We start from the raw sequence: 15,339 nt of genomic DNA on the forward strand, positions 1-15,339 counted from the left end.
AGAGGAGGGTGAGAGAGAGAGGGAGAGGGAGAGACAGACGGAACCAAGAAGGCGGCCGCACTCGCACCTCACCTGCGAACGTGAGACGCGTGTGTGTTTGACACGCTGACTCGGCTTTCCTCGAGAAATCTTTAGTGATCTTGTGACGTCACGTGCGCGGAGCTGCAGGTATCAGCTGTGCGCAGCGCCACCTCAGTCAGTGCGCACCTGAGCTCGGAACCGGACCGGACCTGATTCTCCAAGACCCTGGTTTCGACTGGCTCTCTCATGGATCAGCTCCTCCAAGCTTCATCTCGCCTGTAGAGAGCTCGACCTGCCGCAGACATGGACAACAGCCCCGGCTCAGGTGAGGACCAGGCTCAGCCAGGGAGTGGGACTCGGCAGGTGTGTCGCGTTCATCGCCTCCGTCATGTCCGTCCGTGGAAACGTCAGCACGTGACTCCGGTGTGGCCGACAGGGACCGTGGGGGGCCCGAGGTGACCCGGACTCAGACCTCCCCTCGACGCTCAGGACAGGGTAACAAACGACGGTCGTGGTGCCGTGAGTGAGTTTGGGTCAGCACATCCCGTCCAGCCGCGGGTGAGCTTGAGCCGGTGGGAGGTGTCATCAGCGGTCAGTCATGTTGAAGGCCATGAGTGGACAAGTGGATGAACGTGAGGATGATGATGATGATGATTGTTGTTGTTGTTACCTGCCGGTGCGCAGTAGATGCTGGTGTAACATGGACTCTCATGGTGACTCACGTGCTTCGTTGACCGTCACCATGGAGCTGCCTCTGGCGCTGGACATGGACACAGACTCGGGGCAGGCAAGTCAACATGCTCCGGATCGTCTGCCCCAGTGGGGACCCTGTCAGTGCCGCAGTCAGTGGGTCACTGTGCACCCCCTCTTGACTCTCTTCACACTGGCTTTTGTCAGGACACCATGGGTCAAAGTTCACTGGTGGAAACCCAGTGAGGTGTTGCACACCTGGCGCTGCCCACCTGGCGCAGGTGGCAGGCCGCACACATTCCTCTTCTGGGGGAGGTTTGGAAAGCCACTTGGGAACATGGAGCTGTGCGCAGCACGCCAGACTGTGGTTTAGCGCTGAAGCTGAAGGGCCCGCCAGGTGAAACGCGAGTCTTCAGGTGGACGAGCAATGTGTCGGGGAGGGTTGGGGGCGGGGCCTGCTCCGTGTGGAGCGAGGTGAGCGGGAGCTGTGTCTGCCTCTCTGGCATGAGTCAACAAATCCAGCCGCACGTGCAGCGTGGGATTATCAGAGCCACACGAGCACGAGACACGCAGCAGCACCACGTCCCCACCTGAGTGGGTGTGACCCTGCAAGCCACTGCGGCCGACTGCAGCGCAGTGGCTGCGGACGGGCCACCACGCATGGATAGTGGGAGGAAAGCGGAGTGCCTAGACGAGTGCCCAGTCAGCAGACTGTCCCCAGGCAAGAGTTGTGGTTCAACAGGTTGTGCACCGCGTCACCAACACACGGCCCCGCGGTCCGCAAGAACGTGACCCCGCGTGCGTGAGGGAGAGGAGGGAGACAAAGCCCGATGACGTGTGCGTGTGTGAGAGAGAGAGAGAGGTGCGTGGGTCTGTCGGACAGGAACGGTGTCAGGAGGTCCGCGCATGTGAGCGGCGGTCAGGTGTCGCGGTGACGGCGGCGGTGGCTCCGTGCCTGGGAGGGAGCTATTTTTGGCGCGGAAGAGGGAGACGAGTTGTTGACACGTGAGGCCGAGGCACCGCGCATGCGCGCAAGCGGAGCGACAAAACATTGCTCTTCTTGTGAGGCTGCGCAACTTCCTGTGCAACCGCGACCCCCCTGAACGCATCAGCAGTTCGTTTCTGCGCAGCCTCGCTCCGTTCAGTGGCGCTTCGTTATGGAACCGTTTTTAAATGAGTCAATCGTGGACAACAGTCCGGCATCACACAGTATAGACGAAGACCGCCACAGACAGGGAGGTACATCCGTGAGACGTATCATGAGGACCATACACGACGTGAAGATACAGTAAAGGAGGAGAGAAAAGACATCCACTGAATGTAGTAATAAGGATCACGACCAATAAGGGCTGAACTATGTCAGAATTGAGTGTTTTTCATTATCTTTTATTCTGTTCAAGTAATGATGATCACGTTCCACAATAGATCAAGATGTTTGTTTAGAAATGAGGGGCTTTTTTGGGGCATATTTCATTTTGGGTGGGTGTAAAATTTGGCAAATAATGGTCAGATTTGTAACATAAAGTTCATTGGAGGAGAAACGTCAAATTTCCTGTGGTCTTAAAAAGAAAGAAACCCACATCTGTCAGTAAATCCACCACAGATGTCTCTATGTGTTCAGTGGTTCTTCAGTCATGGAACAAAAAGAAGACTTGTCCTCTGCACCCAGAATAAATGTACGTCTTACTGGATGAACATGGTCATATTGATTTGATAAATGATCATATAGTAGTTCTTTTATCTTGCGGGACAGAGTGTGTTGAACAGGGAACTCAAGGCTCTTGTCTCTCCAGCTGGAGGAGTCATCCTGTACGCAGGCTCCTCGGGGGGCTCCAGCCCCAGTCCAGGCAGCCCTTCCAGCGGGTACCAGACCCAGTCCCCGTCCTCGCAGCCCTCGTCCCCAGAGGAGGCCTCCTTCATGGAAATTGGAGCGTTGAAGCAGAGGGCGTTGGGCTGCAGCGACCCACCTTCCAAGATGGTGTTCCAGTTTCCAGAGGTCTACAGCAGCGGGCCTCCAGCCTCAGGGAAGAGGCCGTGTGGATTCACAAGTTGGTCCTTGCTCCACGCCCTGAACATCTGAGGCTGGCCGTCTCTAACTTCCCTCTGCTCCTCCCCAGAAAACGGCGGGGTGGTTCTGCTGTGCAAAGTGTGCGGGGACGTGGCCTCAGGCTTCCATTACGGGGTTCATGCCTGTGAAGGCTGCAAAGTGAGTCCCCCTGACCACCACCCTCATCCTGCTGTGGCACAGCTGATGGAGGTCTCTGTCGCAGGGCTTCTTCCGCCGCAGCATCCAGCAGAACATCCACTACAAGATGTGCGTGAAGAACGAGAACTGCCTGATCATGCGCACGAACCGCAACCGCTGCCAGCACTGCCGCTTCAAGAAGTGCCTCTCGGTGGGGATGTCTCGAGACGGTGAGGCTTGCTCCTCCGTCAGGGGGAGAACGCGGGCCGGGCCTCTCAAACAAACGCTGCCGAATGGCCTCACTGCTCTGCGCCAGACCATGGAGGCCTCTTCTTTCTGGTGGTCTCAGGCAGACAAACAAACAGAGAGCATGTCGGGGCGGATGGATTGCACTGGGTGGGCGCAGGTTGCAAGGAAAGTGTTGACCCAGAAAAACAGCGCCGGGCCTGCGGCGGGAGAACGCGCTGACCTAGTTGGGGAGTTTCATGGCCGCGTTTGCTGACTTTGAGAAGACGCTCGGTGACACTGGCGCCGGGTGGAGGCTGGTACCTCACGACCACAACCTAGAAACCCTGTTTTCCACCAGCACAGGAAAACCACCAGCAACTGCCACCAAAACGAGAGCAGCCTGCTCTCACAGCAGGAGCTGGGCAGCCCCTCCCCGGGTGCTGACTTCCTGCTGCACTCCTGATGGGACTCGCACACATTCAGTGGGGCGACTTGATTGGTCCACATCAGGAGCATGACTCGTGAGAAGGATGGACTCCGTCCTCCGGATGAGTGCGGCTCGACCCCCTGTCAGTGCAGACTCATTGGCTGCGTGCTGCATCTCAAGATGCTGCGCTGGACCCGGCCTACTTCCTGTGGCGGGACCAGCGCGTGAGCGCTAAAAATAAACCTTCCCTCTGTGTTGCTGAGGAGCAAACCTCCCGCGCAGGCGTGTGGAGCCACACCGCCACTTCTTCAACGCTCACCTGTTGCCAGGTCCACGCGCTGAATGTGGCGGACACTCACCTGTGTTTCTCCTCACAGCTGTGCGTTTTGGCCGCATCCCCAAACGAGAGAAACAGCGCCTCCTGGAGGAGATGCAGAGCTACATGAATGAAATGGCGGCGTCAGAGGCGAGGAGTGCCGCGGGCAGCCCGGTGAACGACAACGCCAAGGAGGCCATAGGCGCCATCTCCCGGCCACACCAGGACGTCTTCGCCACCACAAGGGGGCAGCACAGCGTCACCAAGCAGTGTCACGCCTCCCGCCCGTACCATTTCCCGCCATCCCAGCTGCACGGCGCCTGCAGCTACCGGCCATGTCCAGTCACTTCCGACCAAAGCCACCACATGTCTCCAAACAGCCCACGGCCGTACGACCGGAGCAGCTCGAGCCCATGGACGCTGGCGCCCGGCGCTCAAGTGTTGGTACGCGCAGGAGAGGAGGCCTTCGCAGGAGAGGTGGCTGCCTGCTTTCCGTGCTGACCTCTGTCCTCCGGCAGGCCTGTCCGCTCAACACCCGCCCGGTCTCCGGCCCGGAGAGCTCCAGTCAGGAGGTCTGGCAGGCTTTCTCCCAGTGCTTCACTCCGGCCGTCAGAGACGTCGTGGTGTTCGCCAAAGGAATCCCGGGGTTCCAGCAGCTGAGTCAGCAGGACCAAGTCATGCTGCTCAAGTCTGGAACCTTCCAGGTAAAACCGCAAGCTGCACCACCAGCGGTCGCCAGAGTTCTCAGCCAACGTCTGTGCTCAGGTGCTGGTGGTTCGCTTCTGTCACTTGTTCAACGCGGCCGAGCGCAGCGTCACCTTCCTGAACGGACCGACGTACCCGCGGGCGGCGCTGCAGGCCCTGGGCATGGGCGCCCTCCTGGACGCCATGTTCGACTTCAGCGACAAGCTGGCCTCTTTGGCCCTGGAGCCAGACGAGATGGCGCTGTTCATGGCTGTGGTGCTGGTGTCTGCAGGTGAGAGAGGCAGGTCAGTCGGTCAAGTCGCTTGCCTGCTTGGTCTGATGCGAGTCAGCTGACACGCGCTCTGCCTCCTCCGCAGACCTCTCAGGGATCTCGGATGTCGGTGCGGTGGAGCAGCTCCAGGACAGTCTGATCCGCTCGCTGCGCTCTGCGGTGACGCGCCGGCGCCCAGACCACGCCACACTGTTCTCCAAACTGCTGCTTCGGTTGCCCGACCTACGGACCCTCAACAACCTGCACTCTGAGAAGCTGCTGGCCTTCCACATCGACCCTTGAGCAAGACGGACTCCAGAGGAGCAGGTCTGAGCTGGTGGCCATGGGGTTGGCGCCTCACTGGAGAAGGAAATACTGCCCAGCGGACCAAAATGACCCGGCTCAGCGGGTCCTCCAGCGCTGGAGAACCGCAGGCTCAGACTCGGGGGTGCTGATGAAGAGAGGCCCTTGGCTCTTCTCTTTATGAAGGGACAATCTGTTCTGCACAGTTGAGTGCAGAGATCTAATGAGACAGGAGCAGGTCTGCTGTCAGATGAAGATGATGTCACACTCACGAGCAGCACCCCCTCAGGCCACCCCAAACTAGGGCACTTGAAGGTGTATATCTGTAACTGTTGTGAAGATAAAAGTGGCACTTTTACTGTAGTCTGACGGTCAGTTTCGTTCTTTGAACGCCTGGCGGTGAATGGTCACCGTCGCACCTGCAACCACCGGAACGCGCTCCCGTTGAAACTGGGCAAACGTGTTCAATCTGAAGCAATGGCGCCATCTAGTGGTGGGCCGCCGCGCTACGTTTGACCTGGCCACAGCGAACGCAAGTCACTTTGGTGAAGTACACGTCTCTCCGGTTGCCAAACGACAACACTCGCCATCTATTGGTCCCAGGTGCTCAACACAACTCCGAACTGGCTTGGAATCCCAGTCTCTTTATTGATCCAGCGAATAAATATAATCTGAGGCAAAGAAATTGAAGGAGAAACGACAAGTGTGGCGCCGACGTTTCTAGAGATCATGTGCACCCGCACACCCAGTTCCAGGAGAGACACGCTTCCCCTCCAAAACCCAGGTCCGTGAGGCGCGTCACACATCGCCGCCACACCTCCCCCCCGCTCACCACCGGCCCGCGACGCCGTGACACCCAGGAGAGCACAGGTGCGCAACAGAAGCGAGGTCTCGTCGCCTCCAGCCATCAGAAGCCGTCCGCCTCCAGCCTCAGGTCCGAGTCGTGGCGGCTCAGCGTGAAGAGACTGACGACGGACATCAGCGCCGCGAACATCATGGCGGCGCAGCCGGCGAACATGTGTCTGGTGCCACTGCCCCCCTCCCCCTCTCCAGAACCAGACACCTCCCCGTGCAGCGCCAGCAGACCCAGGCAGGCCAGCAGGTGCAGAGGCAGCCGGAACCAGGCCAGCACTCCGGCCCGCTTCTCCTCCGGCACCACCCGGCTCTGCAGGAAGCTGACGGCCGGGAAGTAGAGTCCACAGGCCAGCTCCAGCAGAAGGAAGGCCAGGAAGGAGTCGTGCGGCCGGGGCTGAGCCGGCAGCGTGGAGAAGGTCAGCATGAAGAAAGAGAAGAAGGCCAGCAGAACCGCCAGACACAGCAGGTGTCCCGGCTGCAGCCGGTAGCGGGTGGAGGTGGCCAGGCGATACAGGAGGGAGCCGGCCATGCTGGCGGCCATCAGACAGGAGAAGACGATGCCCAGCGGAGCTCGATGCGGATCCAGGACCGGCGTCCAGAGGAAGACGAATATGTAGAGGACGCTCTCGAACAGCGCCTGGACCCCACCCAGAAGCAGAACCCGCCGGTCCGACAGCAGGCAGCGCAAGCCGTCGTGGCAGCTGCGGTAGAACCGGGCTTTGGCAGACAGGCGACTCTGGGCTGGAGCGGAGGCTCCGGGGATCGGCGGGCGCTCGTCGCCTTCCGCACCACCGTCCGCCTCTTCCCTGGCCCACTGGGTCAGCACCAGCCAGGCGCAGCACGCCAAGCACGGAACCGCCAGGAGAAACGGAGCCACCGGGCCCAGGCGGAGCCACTCGGCCAGCATGTTGGCGACCAGTCCGGCGCCGACGGCCAGCCCGTGATTCCAGGTGGCGGCTTTGGCGAAGGTGCCAGGGATCCACTCCTTGGGGAAGTCCCGGACATCCACGTGCCGGTGCAGGTACCAGGACTCGAAGGTGGTGGACAGCAGGGACGTGGACAGACCCCCCAGCACGCGGCCCACGATCAGAACAAAGTAGTCTCTGGAGAGTTTGGTGAGGCAGCAGGCCGAGTAGGACAGGCAGAAGAGCAGGCAGGTGCGGCGGCGGCCCAGCAGCAGCGGGAGCCAGCCGGAGACGGGAGCGAACAGGACGCAGGAGGCCAGGCCGCACACGTACAGGATGGCGATCTGCGACTCCAGGAAGCTGTAGTGACGGTAGAGCTTGTAGAGGTAGGGTCCCTGGAGCCAGTCGGACCACAGAGCCAGCAGGTAGGCCTGCAGGAAGACCGTCTGGAAGCGGCGGAAGGCGGGGTTGACCACGGAGGCGGAGCCGGCCTGCGGGGTCAGCTTGCGGGCGGCGAGCTCCAGAGCCGCGCACAGAAACAGCAGCACGACGAAGGCCAGGTAGGCCGTCACCAACATGGCGAGGTCAGGTATGCTTCTTCCTCAACACCTGCAACAGAGCCGCGAGACTTGAGACGGCTCTCACCATCCGGCTCCACTCGCGCTCACGGGACCGACCGGGAAGCTTCTCTGTCAAGTTTGTCGGGCGCTAGCTTCGATGCTAACCGCCTCAGTGTCAACAAGACTCCGCGGGGACGCGCTTCAACAAAGTCACGCGCTACTCACATGCAGTGGTGTCAGCGGCGGCATGGTCCTAGTGAGCCATCAGGCCGGACGGAGGAGACCAGGGACGAAGAGAAGCACGCGCGCGAGCAGACGAGACCACAGCTGAGCGCTTCCGGGATGCCGCATCCTCCGTCCGCCAGGTGGCGCCACCGCTCAGACGGCTATCAGGAACCGTGTCGGGGAGGACGCTTCCGCCCCTTCAACACGTCAACAAGGTTTTGGCCGCCACAGTGACCAGCACGTCATGAAGCCTGTTTATTGAAGTTGCAGGTCACACGCGACACACACCGTGAGCTCAGCCTGGGCAGCGGGTGGATCCTCATTTCACCTGTTCAACTTACAGTTACACGCCATGAAATGTCCAACTCTGACGTCACTGTTATTTTGGGTTTTTTTAAGGCTATAGATAGAAAACGATCAGAGAGGATACTGTAGAAGATTTTTCTGTCTGACCCAAACTGAATTCACTCATCCAAGTGATCTTTTTTTTTTTTTTGGATCCACTGGCGACAGCCTTCCTTGTCTTCCTCGTATAGGTTTGATCACGCCTCCACCAAGTCCCCAGACCCGCTGTCACTGAGCAACTGTCAACAGAAACACAGCCTTAAAACTAGAGGTGTTGGTCATCTGCGACCACATCTGGGTCCATGTCAGCACAGCGCGTCGAAATGCAACCTACTTTGGTGAGCTGATCCGGGGTTGGCCTGACCCGGGTACTTGTGCACGACATGGCTCACAAGTCACTCCCGAGTCTCTCAAACTCGTCCAACAAGAAGTCCATGTCTCTGTTGGACACCAGCGGCGACATCAGAACCTGCCGGAAGAAGTTGACCCGGTCGCCAAGGGGCTGGTACCCGACCATCATGGACCCCCTCTTCATCATGCGCTCCTTGATCACGGGCGCCACCTGTGGGGAGGGCGGGTGGTCAGCAGCGGGACGCTGCAGGCGCCGCGTGCCGGAGCTCACCTCTCCCAGTCGCTGCCAGAACTCGGCGTTCCTCTCCTTCCCTCTCAGAGTCGGCGGGATGAACCAGAAGCACACGTTGACGAACTGGGGCTGTCGGGTGAAGGTCAAAGGTTAAGCAAAGAGGCGCTGCCAAGCCTGCACCAGTCCGGAGCGCCACTCGCCTCTCTGAGCAACTGGAATCCTTCTCTCTTCTTCATCTCCTCCACCAGGTACCTGAGAGTCAGCACAGTGTCAGTGGCACTGGCACATGGGAGCCACTCGCTCACTGTGGTGCTTGAAGACTCCCTGACCTCAGCTGTATTTGGACCATCACCAGGGCAAAGATGAGCCGCAGCATTTGTCTCATCTTCATCAATTGGAAATGTGATCAACAACCCCCTTTTAGTAGATGGATACACCAAGTGCTGTCTCTTTTACAGTTAGAAATTTTTGAATTGGCAAAACAGTGACTCCTGAGCACCAACACGATGTGGCTATGTATATAATATACGCAATGGATCTTTACTTTGTTCTTTATTTTTTCTGTTTTATGATCATCAGCATAATTATTTACTCATTTGTCATTATTATTACATGAATTTTATTTATTTGTATATATATTATTTATGATTTTTGTTTCATTAAAATGTATTTATTTACTTTTTTTGTGCTTGGTCTGGGGGTGGTCGGGAGAATGGACTGGGGAACTCGAGTTATTGTTTTTGTCTGTGTATGATTGTGTTGTACTCTTTATCTGTTGTTGTCTGTAAAAAGTTTGAGAAAACAACAAGGACTCCCTGACCTGGCTTTGGGCTCAGTAGTGAGCAGCTTGCTCCAGCAGAGGGCGCAGGGACGCGCTCACCTGGTGTTGACAAAGGCCTTCTCCACTCTCCGGGCCAGGCCATCCGAGCCCACAGCCTTCCACATGAGCCACAGCTTCAGACAGTCCACCTTGCGGCTGCACTGCACCGACTTGTCCCCGATGTCCATGGTGACGTCGTAGAACTTGTCCTGCTGGAAGAGGTAGGACGCCTGGGCACAGTGGCACCTCCTCAGCAGGTTCTGTGGACGGGTCCAGCAGGTGAGGAGCAGCAGCGCAGAGCCGTCCAAGTCGGTCAGCGCGGTCCTACCGTGTTGTCCTTGAGCAGGAAGGCCGAGCACTGCAGACCAGCCACCAGCATCTTGTGAGGATTCCAGGCCACCGAGTTGGCTCTGGACACACACACACACCTTTGCATCTCTACCCTTGTGGGGACGGCTCCTTCCTTCCTTACCTGTCCACACCTGTCATGAGGTGCTTGTGTTTGTCAGAGAAGAGGACACTTCCTCCCCACGCTGCCTGCAAACACAGCCACGGAGCGTCACGCGCCTCCCGCCCACACACACGCACGCCGCCAGTGTGCGACTCACGTCCACGTGCATCCACAGCTTGTGTTTCTCGCACACGTCTGCGATGCTGCTCAGCGGGTCGAAGGCGCCTTGAACCGTAGTCCCCGAGGTGCAGCTGACCAGGAAGGGAACGGCGTCCTGAGCGAGGGAGCGTTTAGTGGTCGCCGCAGCAGACGCCATCTGATGAACTCACCTGAGACTTGCTGATGTTGATCTTTTCCTCCAGGTCCTCCGGAATCATGCGACCTCTGCAACAGCCAAACACACACACGTCAGTCAAGGCGCGGCAGAGGCCACAAGCAGGAGACATCCGGTCCAACAAGACTGCAGCGGCACTGGAAGACCTCCAGCTCCCTCAGAACACACACCCTTCGTCCACGTCCACCGCCACGACGTTGTCGGTGCCGAAGCCCAGGAACGCCGCTCCCTTCTTCACAGAGTAGTGGCTCTGAAACAGGAAGGAAAGCCTCAGAACCGAGCGCTGAGGACGAGCGACGGCGTCCGAGCGACAGTGCCTGACCTCAGCCGACGTGAAGATGACCAGCCTGGGGAGGCCACACAGGCCCTGGGTCTTGGCCTGGGGGAAGAAGTGGAAGCGTGCGAGGTTCATGGCGTACATGTTGGAGGTGGAGCCTCCGGGACAGAAGATCCCGTCGCCGTCCGTCCAGCCGACCAGCTGACGAAGTGCTCTCAAGATCTCGTTCTCCATCAGCACGAAGACTGGGGCCACCTCGTACGTGAAGCTGCAACAGGAGTGAGACGGAGTGAGGGCTTCAGGGAGGTTCACATGTCTGAGTGTGAGCCATGAAGGGGCCACTGTGGTGGCCGTCCAGACCAGACTCAGCCTGGAGAACCCACAGGTTGGTGTTGAGGGCCTCGGTCAGGAAGCGTCCGGCCATGGAGTGGTAGTCCATCCCAGCGTAGAGCTGGTTGAAGAAGCGAGGGTGATCTGCAGCAGCAAAACACACGCGTCACACTGGGAGAGACCCTCCTCCCTCCCCTCCCTCCACCGTCTCACTTGTCTTCACGCTGTACTTGGCCACGTCCCGCACTCGCTCCAGCAGCCGCTCTGGAGGCTCCCCGGAGTCCCGCACCGTCAGGTCCAGCAGCTGCGCCAGGTCCTCAGGCTCCTTCCACTCGCACACCTGCAGCACACCAGTCAGACGTGCTCACCACTGACACCAGAGGGCGCTCTGGAGAGACCGGGCTGCCTGTGAAAGCTCGCTGTCTCTGAACTGAGCGCTGACCTTCTCCTGGACGTCGGTGCCTTTGCAGAAGACCTCCTCCAAGATGATGCTGAAGGCCTCCTTGAGGAAGCGCTGGCCTTCCTGGTGGTCCACCAGCGGCTCGCTCAGGTCTAGAGGCCCCGACGGCGTCATTTCTGCAGTTCAAGTCAGAAGTCCGAGTTTGTGTGGAGAACAGCAGATCCACCTGAGGTGACCTGGTCAATGTCCAGCCTGTAACGTCTCGGAGGAGTGTCAAGTGTCTGCTGCAGCTGATAAGAGGGCGAGCCGGTTTGACCTTGGACCCCACCAAAGTTAATGAATGCTCACAGTGAGAAGCAGGTGAGAGTCAGAGCGCTGCTCGCTCAGGATATCCCCGACATTTGAAGGTGTCTTCAGCCACAGTGCCGCGTGAGCGCATATATGTCTTCACATGAAAGCACCTGCTGACTGGCCTTTGAACCAAAGGCCGGGAGGCGGAGCCTCAAAAGCAGAGCCAACCATTTAAGCGCATGCTTCTGTGTATTCATCCATCCGCGTCGACTCTCTTCGTGAGCTGCCTGCCTTCATTCTCATTGCAAAGATGAGCAACAAAGGACAATTCTGACTTCCATCATCAGTGTCTCCAGAGGAATCCACTGCACACCTGGGACTCCAGGCGAATCACCGAGGAGATGGTGCAAACGTCCGGCCCCTGACTCAGAAATAATCACTCGACCTGTGACGACAGAGGTTCCATCAACTATACGACTCTTTTGATCTCCTCATTAAAGCGGTCCATTCAAGTTGCCATGACTGCGGAAGAATCGAGGATCAAGCTCCGCGTCACCACCTCCCACTGAGTGCCTCAGTCACAGTCACGGAGGAGCTCGAGCGCCGACGGGTCGTAGTCTTCAAAAGTCTGGTCTGGTATAGCGAGGTGTCCTCAGTGTCTCTCCTCCTAATAATAACCAGAACTGAACTAGTTACTAGCTCCACTGAACACATGGTTTTACATTATCATTCAAATAAGACCTTTTGCTGTGGATCAGATATTTTACATGAGATACACACGTGTGTAGTGATGGTTTTAAATTCTTCTCAAGGACCAATAGAGACCTCAGTTTTTAAGAAGTGGAGCTCTCTGTCCACTGTTTGGTGCTTCATGCCTCACAGGGTTGATACATGTTCCTGGATGATGTGTCATGGTTTTTATATACAGTGGTACGTCGGTTCTCCACCACAATCCGTTCCAGACGGCCGTTTGCGAAGCGAGCTGTTTGAAATCTGAATCGATTTTTCCCATTACAATGAATGGAAACGATGCGTTCCAAGCCTAAAAGTAGTCTTTTGTAGGAGTGAATGTCGAGTGTCTGCTGCAGGTGCGCTGTTCCTCTGTGTGTGTGGCCGCTGCATGTGGGAGGGGTTGCCGAGTGAGTGACGTCTCTCCAGAAGTGAAGAGGTGCCCGGTGCGCGTCCAGCTCTGAATGTGCGCTTCTGTGCAGTTTGGCTGTGACAAAGTCATAAACCAAGTCACGCTCTGTCCCAGACTCGCCTCATCCATGTCCCAGCTCCAGCCCACAACAGGACATCAAACCCTGGCACCTCCCCTGTGACACTCGACCACGGTCCAATGCGGAGACAGGAAAGGTTTGACACCTCAATATGAAGAAGGAGGTAACGGGACACGTCTGCATACAGAGGCTGCGTTATACACAATAACAAAGCGCCTCGTGCGTCAGCTGATCGGTCCGTGTGCGTTATGTTTTTTCCGTTTTTTTTCGGGGCGTTCGAGTTCTGGATTTTCATTCGAAATCCAAAGCAAAAAAATCTAGAAAATTTAGTTTGAACTCTGATTTGTTTGAAGTCCGGGAGGTTCGAAAACCGAGGTACCACTGTACTTATTTATTATCATTTACTTTGTTTAATAATGGACGGAGTGTCACAGTGAGATGATTGAAGCAAGTTTAGGTTAAACCGAAATTCAAAATACCAGACAGACTCACATCTGTCAAGAACCATCACTTGGGAATCGGGAGGAGACCCAGACAAGAGCCTGCATCATGTCAGTGCAGTGAAGGGACACGTTGGTGTTGGCGGGGGAGAACCAGCAGAGGGCGGTGAGGAGGGACATAAACATGACTGATGGAGGGAGAGGAAATAAACGGGGCTCTGGCCTCGGGAGATCCAGATCTTTTACATTCCTAATTAAAGAGATAAAGCCAGAGCTCGTCAATCCCGCTCTGATATCCTGCTCCAGGTTTAGAGGCAGCAGTAAAGCAGCCATCGATTATAGCTGGGGGGGGGGCAGCATGGGTCAAGCCTGTGCTCATGAGGAGGCCTGCCTCTTCTTCATCACTGGGGGGAGAACATGGTGACGTTGTAGCGCCCCCTGCAGGTCGGACCCCATGACGGCGCTTCCTCCAGTCCTCAGTGAGAGCGTGGGGTTAACCCCATCACAGCCTTCAGGAGCAGCAGCCTGAGCCGTGCGACGTCGGTGACTCTGCAGCTCTGGAGAGGGACGAGGCAGATTTATACCTGGCAGTAAAGCGTTTACACTGCTCGATAACAACCGAAGAGCAACACAAACACCTGCGCGCTGACGAGGACGCGCAGATAAATCCAACCGTAGCACCAGTAAAGCAACGTTTGGATCAACACAACCGTAAATTGAGCAGAATCCCAACAGCCACAGTTGTTCTCATAAATGTTTTATTGTTGCGAGCAGACAAGTGCGGACACGGTGTGGACCAGCACTGGAACCAGAACCACAGCTGAAAACCCCTCGAAAGAGAGAGAGAGAGAGAGTTGAAGTCAGAGGAAAACACTCACATTGACAGGACGCAGCTTCGCCGTGAAACTCCGCGGGCGCGAGTTCCCCGATGTGGCAGACACTTCCAACTGTGAAAGGCCTCTGCAGTACAGTCTCCTGCACAGTAGGCGTCAGCACAGAGCTCTCGGTCACCCGCAGATGAGGCCGTCTATCGCTGTTGATCTCGGGCAGGGGTCACCAAACTGTTCCAGAAAGGGCCAGAGTGGGTACAGGTGTTTGTTCCAACCAATCACGCACGCTCCACCAACTGGAACTGGTCTGAACAGTTTGGTGACCCCCGAGGGCTGCAATGCCACCAGGGGGCCTCAAGGCTGCATGTTCAGCATCTCATGAGGCAACTGAGATCACCGTTTTCATCGGAGGTTACCTGTTTATTACACCTATTATATGCTTACAAATAAAGATTGGATGTAAATAAAGTACAATGAAGTAAGCAGTGGCTTGAGTCGTTCGGTTTCATTAGGTTGTTGGACCACACAGTAAAGTGGTGGTGGGGATGAGGGCATGTTGTTGTCATTGATCAGTCGCTCGTTGTTTTAGCCTCAGATTTCAGATGAATTGACTTTTATAGGGCCCCAATTAAGCGCGTGCTATTGTTAGTAATACTATAATTAAAATATACATTTTGTGGAAATATTTGACTTGGCATGTTGTTATTTTAGACAGTGGCTCATTCTTCAAAGTGACATTTCTGTAATTGGGTAAAAGATTGATGGAAAGTTGTGTTGCAGGTCAAAAACTTGAGCTAGTCACTTTTATCCAAAAGAAACTTCTCCAAAGCTGTGGATTGCCTGAAGAGTTGCTTCTCAAAGCTGAAGCTCGGGATCGCCTCACTGGTCTGGCAGTAGTCAGTGTTAACCAGGAGACTGGTGAGCAGCGCTCATGTGATGACCATCATCCATGACCTCGCATTCCAAAGACATCACACTGGACTGTGACTCGACATAACCTGCTATCATTAGGTCTTGTACTGTTTATGAAGCATTGTTTAACACTAGCTTTTTTTTTTTTACTGTTGCACTTGTTGGGTTGTTTGATTTTCTTCTCTAAAGTAAACGTGTTTCATAAACACTCTGTCTGATCTATTTATGGACAGATGATTCTTCTCTTTTCATGACAATGTTCTTTGTTCCGTTGATCTCGCCTGGTTGGCTCAAGTTCAGATGTTTAATTTGACCTGTTGCCTGTAACTGTACCAGGTTGTGGCATCTTGAGGGGACAGAAGGGGTCGGAATCGCTTCATCACTGTTCAACAAACTGGAGGCCCCCGAAAAGGAGCGAGAAACGGCCCTGCACGCA

General features: G+C 56.3%; 3 protein-coding genes across 12 annotated transcripts in view; 1 reads left to right on the forward strand and 2 right to left on the reverse strand.

The window, feature by feature from the left end:
• The first annotated feature begins 51 nt into the window (after positions 1–51).
• LOC128750168 (nuclear receptor subfamily 1 group D member 1-like) lies at positions 52–5,497 on the forward strand. Of its 3 annotated transcripts, XM_053850481.1 has the most exons (8): positions 52–346; positions 2,505–2,759; positions 2,829–2,917; positions 2,982–3,126; positions 3,929–4,311; positions 4,386–4,571; positions 4,633–4,843; positions 4,929–5,497. In XM_053850481.1, the coding sequence occupies exons 1-8, from the start codon at positions 325–327 to the stop codon at positions 5,123–5,125; spliced, it is 1,488 nt and encodes a 495-aa protein (XP_053706456.1). In that variant the 5' UTR covers positions 52–324; the 3' UTR covers positions 5,126–5,497. The 3 variants fall into 3 exon arrangements, with proteins under 3 accessions (XP_053706456.1, XP_053706455.1, XP_053706454.1); XM_053850480.1 differs by having other exon boundaries at positions 4,386–4,843; XM_053850479.1 differs by lacking the exon at positions 52–346 and adding an exon at positions 1,438–2,387 and having other exon boundaries at positions 4,386–4,843.
• On the reverse strand, positions 1,454–7,797 carry mfsd5 (major facilitator superfamily domain containing 5). Its single transcript, XM_053850491.1, has 2 exons — positions 7,671–7,797; positions 1,454–7,494 (listed from the first exon to the last, which is right to left on the reverse strand). The coding sequence occupies exon 2, from the start codon at positions 7,461–7,463 to the stop codon at positions 6,033–6,035; it is 1,431 nt and encodes a 476-aa protein (XP_053706466.1). The 5' UTR covers positions 7,464–7,494; positions 7,671–7,797; the 3' UTR covers positions 1,454–6,032.
• A 115-nt stretch (positions 7,798–7,912) lies between these two features.
• csad (cysteine sulfinic acid decarboxylase) overlaps positions 7,913–15,339 on the reverse strand; it is a 44,437-nt gene continuing 37,010 nt past the window's right edge. For 2 of the 8 annotated variants that reach the window (XM_053850489.1, XM_053850490.1), the window contains 14 exons: positions 11,253–11,386; positions 11,024–11,150; positions 10,864–10,954; positions 10,526–10,748; positions 10,374–10,453; positions 10,199–10,253; positions 10,027–10,143; positions 9,891–9,955; positions 9,747–9,828; positions 9,479–9,678; positions 8,799–8,850; positions 8,638–8,727; positions 8,350–8,577; positions 7,913–8,254 (listed from right to left, as the gene is read on the reverse strand). In XM_053850489.1, coding sequence (XP_053706464.1) covers positions 8,404–8,577; positions 8,638–8,727; positions 8,799–8,850; positions 9,479–9,678; positions 9,747–9,828; positions 9,891–9,955; positions 10,027–10,143; positions 10,199–10,253; positions 10,374–10,453; positions 10,526–10,748; positions 10,864–10,954; positions 11,024–11,150; positions 11,253–11,384 — 1,488 coding nt within the window. In that variant the 5' untranslated portion in view covers positions 11,385–11,386 and the 3' untranslated portion in view covers positions 7,913–8,254; positions 8,350–8,403. Of the gene's footprint in view, positions 8,274–8,349; positions 8,578–8,637; positions 8,728–8,798; positions 8,851–9,478; positions 9,679–9,746; positions 9,829–9,890; positions 9,956–10,026; positions 10,144–10,198; positions 10,254–10,373; positions 10,454–10,525; positions 10,749–10,863; positions 10,955–11,023; positions 11,151–11,252; positions 13,949–14,039; positions 14,223–15,339 lie in introns of those variants that run through there. The other 6 variants (XM_053850484.1, XM_053850486.1, XM_053850487.1 and 3 more) reach the window with 5 other exon arrangements.

This window comes from Synchiropus splendidus, chromosome 18 (assembly GCF_027744825.2).
Source record: "Synchiropus splendidus isolate RoL2022-P1 chromosome 18, RoL_Sspl_1.0, whole genome shotgun sequence".
Classification (NCBI taxonomy): Eukaryota; Metazoa; Chordata; class Actinopteri; order Syngnathiformes; family Callionymidae; genus Synchiropus; species Synchiropus splendidus.

Coding starts and splice junctions, on each gene's coding strand:
- LOC128750168 (XM_053850479.1), top strand. CDS start 2,315: ATGTCTCTATGTGTTCAGTGGTTCTTCAGTCATGGAACAAAAAGAAGA. Junction 2,918..2,981: donor ATGCCTGTGAAGGCTGCAAA/GTGAGTCCCCCT, acceptor TCTCTGTCGCAG/GGCTTCTTCCGCCGCAGCAT. Junction 4,312..4,385: donor CGCCCGGCGCTCAAGTGTTG/GTACGCGCAGGA, acceptor GTCCTCCGGCAG/GCCTGTCCGCTCAACACCCG.
- mfsd5 (XM_053850491.1), bottom strand. CDS start 7,463: ATGTTGGTGACGGCCTACCTGGCCTTCGTCGTGCTGCTGTTTCTGTGC.